At 48.9% G+C, this 5,630-nt stretch overlaps 2 protein-coding genes across 2 annotated transcripts; one reads left to right on the top strand and one right to left on the bottom strand.

The window, feature by feature from the left end:
* On the top strand, positions 1-2,223 carry LOC6589366 (acyl-CoA synthetase family member 3, mitochondrial). The gene is made up of 3 exons (XM_002015214.2): positions 1-216; positions 274-466; positions 538-2,223. Exons 1-3 carry the CDS (start codon positions 127-129, stop codon positions 2,100-2,102), a joined length of 1,848 nt encoding a protein of 615 aa, XP_002015250.1. The 5' UTR covers positions 1-126; the 3' UTR covers positions 2,103-2,223.
* Positions 2,224-2,615: 392 nt separating this feature from the next.
* LOC6589367 (serine/threonine-protein kinase TBK1) lies at positions 2,616-5,165 on the bottom strand. Its single transcript, XM_002015215.2, has 6 exons — positions 5,073-5,165; positions 3,976-5,002; positions 3,636-3,915; positions 3,493-3,565; positions 3,304-3,428; positions 2,616-3,237 (listed from the first exon to the last, which is right to left on the bottom strand). The coding sequence occupies exons 1-6, from the start codon at positions 5,154-5,156 to the stop codon at positions 2,667-2,669; spliced, it is 2,160 nt and encodes a 719-aa protein (XP_002015251.1). The 5' UTR covers positions 5,157-5,165; the 3' UTR covers positions 2,616-2,666.
* Positions 5,166-5,630: the final 465 nt, after the last annotated feature.

Below are 5,630 nucleotides of genomic sequence, written 5' to 3'. Positions count from 1 at the left end.
AAAAAGTAAAAACAACAGAGAAATTTACACAAAAATTTAGCTTTATCCCTTTTTAACATCTCGAACATCGTGTGAAACGCGAGACAGTGCTGTGAGTGAACGAAAGAATACGAAAGGAAATTCAAAATGTTCGCAAATTTGTTGCGGGGTTGCCGCCAGCGTATGGGCTGGCGCCCGATGGCACAGCGTTATTTCTGCTTAAATCTGGTCTACAAGGTGAGTGGCTCCACAAGCAATATTCCCAGTTCCCACTCACGTCCTCCTTCTGCGCAGGATGATTACGTTGAGAGGTTGCGGAAGAGCTTCAACGCGGACGAGCGCGGCAGCAAATTGCTGTTGCCAACGTACAAGAAGGCCATGCTCTATCCGGACGATCTGGCCATTAGAGATAATGTGGGCGAGTTCACCTACTTCCAGCTGTTTATGACGGCCAAGCGACTATCCATACAGATCTCCAATATATGCGGTAGATATTGAACATTGAACCCCTGGCACCTAAAGAGTGGGTCACTCACACCTCAAAGTTTGTTTTTTCAGGCAGCGGCGCTTCGTTGCCTGTCGGATTTTTCTGTGCAAACGATGCCATGTGGATTGTGATGCTGTGGAGCTGCTGGATGTCCGGCCAGGTAGCAGTGCCCCTGCGTACGAGCCCAAGCCTGGAGCTGTTGCGTCTCCAGGCAATCGACTGTAAGGCAAAGCTGTTCCTTGGCACTCCCGAAAACGCGAGCATTGTCGACGAACTGGCCCAGACCCTGAAGGCGGCCACCATTGTACTGGACCATGACTTTGTGCCTCCAGTGAAGGAAATCTCCTCCACATCGATGTACGCCCAGCAGCTGGTGATCAGCCGAGATTCGGGCGTTCTGATGCCAGAGGCCATGCTGCCCAATGACTTCTACGAGAACAGCATAGCCATGCTGCTGTACCCGTCCACGTCCACGTCCACGTCTACGTCCAACGAGAGCCACAGCCCCAAGCCGGTGCTGCTCACCCACCGCAATGTCGACGCCCAGATCCGCTGCCTGATCAACACCTGGCACCTGGGGCCCAGCGACACCTTGCTGCCGGTCCTGCCGATGGTGCACATGCACATCGCCATTGGGGCAGTGCTAGATGTTGGCGGCAATGTCGTACTCGAGCCGGGCTGCAACGCCAGCAGCATCTGGAATTCGCTGCTGGGCGTCAACCTGTCGAGCAAGAAGCGCTGCACCTGCTTCCTGGCCAAGCCCATCGTGTACAAGCAACTGATTGCCGAATACCAAAAGATGTTCCTCAAAGACGAACACATGGTCGAGTACATTAAGAAGCACTGCAGCGAGAAGATGCGTTTAATGGCCACTGGCTTTGCTCTGTTGCCGGATTCGGTGTTCAATTACTGGCGCGATATCACCGGCCATCACATCTTGGAGTACTACGGCACGCTGGAGACGGGCTTCGTCCTGGGCCATACCATCGAGGAGGGTCCGAAGGAGCTGCCCAAATTGGTTCCCGAAAAAGGTGTCCCGAAGCCAACTGCCAGATTCGTTTCATCCAACTACAAGCCGCGCACGCTGGGGTCTCCTCTCCAGGGGGTCACTGCCCGACTGATGGGTCCAACGGGAGAAGAGATCTTCAAGTGCCAGAACCATGTCGCTGGCCCTGTGAAAACAGGGCCTTTGAGTGAGGCCTCCAGTATTCCAGTGCGTAATTTTGATCCCGCCAAAGCTGCTGTTCAAGGAGGACTGGAGATTTCCTGCAGGCGTCTTTCTGTGGAGGAGCTCCCGGCCGGAATGGAAGTAGAGGAGATCTTCATTCCCACCGGCGACATATGCGCCTATTACAACGACAACTTTTACTTCATTAGCAAGGCGTGCGATGTGATAACCGTCGGCGGTATCCAGGTCAACGCCTCGGAAGTGAAGAAGTTGCTCCTCTCGCATCCAAAAATCAACGACGTGGCCATACTGGCCATCCCAGATTTGGTGTGGGGCAATCGACTCTGTGTCGTTTGCATTGTCTCGCCCGACGTCCAGATTGAGCTGGAGACCATCGAGACATATTGCCAGGAACACTTGCCGCCCTTCAAGTGTCCCCATGTCGTAAAGCTGCTCCACGTTAACTAGTTTCGATTCCCAGTGTAGATGTGTATATGGGACACGGCACGGACCAAAAGTTGTGGGAAACAATAATTTTGAAAACATGATATAAAAATTCAAGACTACTCGAAACAATAATAACAGGAACTTCCATGCAATGATTTTATGTTTAAACTTTGATCTGATTGTGAGATTGTCTTTAAGTCAAGTCATTTCAAACTTCTGTTGGAACACATTCCTCCCAATGCCAAGGACGGGAGGAGGCAATTTATAGGTTCTTAGAAAGAGGCCTCTGCAACATCCTTTTGAAATCAGTCTTTTGCATGGCTGGAATTGAATTCCTTGGATCCTTGGAAATCCTTTTACAAAGTACATTTCACAATTATCTATTTTTATACAATCGCATACGTTTGTGTGATATTGGTGGTCCACACAATCCACATAAGTCTAGCCAGGCTAGATGAATAACCAACGGCCCTTTGGGTTGCCCAACATATCCCTTTTGGTTTTCTATATGGAGTACAGCCTTATAGGCATGTATGTTATGTAATCTTATGATTTATGTATTTTGTTTTTGTTAAATACTTAGAGCTAACTTGTTTCCAGGCTGCCATTTGCGATACCTAATTTGTTCAGAAATGTGATTAGTTCGCTGTTTTTCCTCATTACAGCCATCACCTCCTGCTGATGCTGCTGCATCTCTCGTAGCGTGTTCCGCTCCTTCATCTTGAGCAGCTGTATATTGTTGTGCATGGTATTTGTGTCCCCATCCAGATTCTGTTCCGTCTTGATGTGATACAGCTCATCGCGTATGCCATTTAGCTTCCGCTCGCAATCCCTTACATCCTTCTCGAGGATCTGTGTCTTCAGGTACACCGTCTGCGCCAGCTTATACCAATCTGCCAGGCACTCGGCTATCTGGGCCACCGCTGGATTCACATTATCCAAAAGCAACGCCTTCAGCCGCTTGCCATTATGATCTACTTTGATCTTCTCCAGTGCATGGAACTGCTCGTCGTTGTACGTGAGCGTACGCGTGGCACGATCACGGAGTAAATGCTGCCAGGAGTCGCGCAGCCGCTCCACAAGATATTTAGCCTGGGCGCTGGCCCTCGTCCGGCAGGGACACTTCTTGCCATGCATCGACGAGGTCCATTGATCGCTATTTTTAGAGAAATATCCCAAGATATACTCTTAATCTGCCAGATAATTTATATCTCCAACTCACTTGAGCTCGTCGTCTTGGACAAAATGCTTATGCATTTGTGAGATGACATCAGCGGCTCCATCAAAATCGTTCTTTACATTTTTCAACGTCTTCAGCAGGATTTTCAGCTCCTGATCTCCCTTTGTCTGCGTGAAGGATGTAATATTTTAATAAATGGATTCACAAACAGACAAAAACCAATCACTTCACCTTGGCCGTGCTCTGGACCACATCGGCATAATCAATCACAGTGGATAGGAGGTTGTCAAAGCTCTCGGTTTTTCTGCATTTAGATAAAAAGAATTGTTAGTAGAGTACGCAATGATCAGAAGATCAATGTTCCCAGTACTCACTTCCGTAGCAGGGTAATTGTGGTGATGAGCATCTCTACAAAATGCTCCACACCCTTCTTGATGAGTATATCCATTGAGGTGAAGATGTCCACCCGTCGCTTGCACTCATGGCCCACGCTACAGGCTGCCTTGGCCAGGCTGGCATCATTCTCCACGGATACATTTGGGGGGAACACTGGGAACTTGGGCAAATCCAATTGCTGTGGCAGCTGGACATTGTTATCATCGTTGCTGTAGAGGAATATGGGCTGCTCTGTGGTTGTGGTGGGAAATGCTTTAGCTGGAACAGAATTATTTTATTGCAGATGGAACGCGACTCCCAGAAACGTTTTGTGCTTACCAATCGTGCGGGGGGTGACCTTCTTCTCCAAATGCTCGTTATTGAACAGCAGGATCTGCTTCTCCAGGGGCACCTCTGTTTGCAGGAAGATGCGTTCCCGGAAGTTGTCAATCTGCTCTTCAGGCTCCAGGAATACCTCCACGGAACTCGTTCGGTTCGTATAGAAAACATGAATAACCCGCTTCCGCAGGATGAGTGTAACCTCTTGAAAGAATCTGTCAAAGGACCAAGTCTTTTCGCGATTCTCCTCCAGCAGGCCAGCCAGAAGGGGCGTCACCAGGGTTTTGAGACCCTGCGACAGGTGGGCATGCGGCGGCAGGGTTGTGGACCACTCAATGGGTCCGTTCTCCGAGAGCTGTGTGCCAGAAATGACACCCGAGGCTTTCTTGGTGGTGATTTGATGCATTGTCTCGCGATTCTTACGACCGCCAAAGGGACGGAAGGGCAGATTTCCAGTGGCCACATGGTAGAGGGTCACACCAATCGACCACAGATCCACGTTGGCGGTGAACGAGCGCTGGATGGACTTGCGCAGAACAGCACGCTCGTAGAGATCGGGATGTAGGTACTCCTCGGTGCCGTAAAGCGAGGCAAAGGGCTGATTATCCTCCAGTTCGCGGGCAGCACCAAAGTCCGTCAGTTTGTAGATGGTTTGGCCATCTTCCGAAATGAATTTCATAATGTTGCCGGGCTTGAGATCGCGATGAACCAATTTGTTGTCACGCAGATGTTTCATGCCCGCACAGAGATGCTCCAGGACCAGCAAAAACTCGTGCTCGGGCAGGCCGTAGCAGTTCTCCGGGTCGTCCAGAATGTTGAACAGACTGCCGCCGGTGCACAGCTCCATGACGATCACCTTGCCACGTCCCTCCTGATCCTCTTCGATGGCCAGCAGCTTGACAATGTTCTCGTGGTTCACCTTCTTGAGGGCCTCGAATTCTCGCATCTGGACATCCGCCGGCCGCATATGGCTGTACGGATTGAAGGTCTTCACGGCCACCGACTCGCCCGTAATTTTGTTCACTCCCTGCGTGAGAGGGCGGAAAAGAGGGTCAACAAAAGGAAAGTCATTGGAAGCGACAGTGACAGTTTTTTACCTGGAAAACGGAGCCGGTGGCGCCTTTGCCCAGCACGCTGGTGGTGCACCACACATAGCTGACCGAGCCACGCAGAAACGACATGTTTGCAGCTTGTTGTTTTTATATATTTTCTTTGTTTTTCTGCATCGGAATTTTCTGTTATAGGGATGTTAAATTTTTGATATATCAATATATCGATATATAGGCTTGATTGGTATCGGTACTTTTTTGCGAAGAACAAAACTTATAGGCGTTTTGTTTGGAAAATTAAAGTTTATAGCCGTATATTCTATACGCTATCCACCTACTGGCCTATGGATTGATTCAATTGCCGACTCTTTTGGCCTATGTTATTCCCATCAACATTTTGTTGGCAGCAGGCTGCAGAGTTTTTCGTTAAAAAGGTATGCACATCGAAGCAAACTATCGATAGTCATCTATCAAAAAGCAAATCGATAGTTCCTTAATTAAAATATTGCACACCGCTGATTTTTTTGTTGTTTTACGTGCGCGTTAAAATTTTGGCAGCTTATTTATTATTATTTTTAGGGGTACGGAAAATTAGGAAAAATAATT

Source organism: Drosophila persimilis, unplaced genomic scaffold (assembly GCF_003286085.1).
Source record: "Drosophila persimilis strain 14011-0111.01,24,50 unplaced genomic scaffold, DperRS2 tig00000191-arrow-pilon, whole genome shotgun sequence".
Taxonomy (NCBI): Eukaryota; Metazoa; Arthropoda; class Insecta; order Diptera; family Drosophilidae; genus Drosophila; species Drosophila persimilis.
This window is presented reverse-complemented; position numbering and strand designations above follow the sequence as displayed.

Coding starts and splice junctions, on each gene's coding strand:
- LOC6589366 (XM_002015214.2), top strand. CDS start 127: ATGTTCGCAAATTTGTTGCGGGGTTGCCGCCAGCGTATGGGCTGGCGC. Junction 217..273: donor GCTTAAATCTGGTCTACAAG/GTGAGTGGCTCC, acceptor CCTTCTGCGCAG/GATGATTACGTTGAGAGGTT. Junction 467..537: donor ACAGATCTCCAATATATGCG/GTAGATATTGAA, acceptor TTGTTTTTTCAG/GCAGCGGCGCTTCGTTGCCT.
- LOC6589367 (XM_002015215.2), bottom strand. CDS start 5,156: ATGTCGTTTCTGCGTGGCTCGGTCAGCTATGTGTGGTGCACCACCAGC. Junction 3,916..3,975: donor GGTCACCCCCCGCACGATTG/GTAAGCACAAAA, acceptor ATTCTGTTCCAG/CTAAAGCATTTCCCACCACA. Junction 3,238..3,303: donor GTCCAAGACGACGAGCTCAA/GTGAGTTGGAGA, acceptor CTCTAAAAATAG/CGATCAATGGACCTCGTCGA.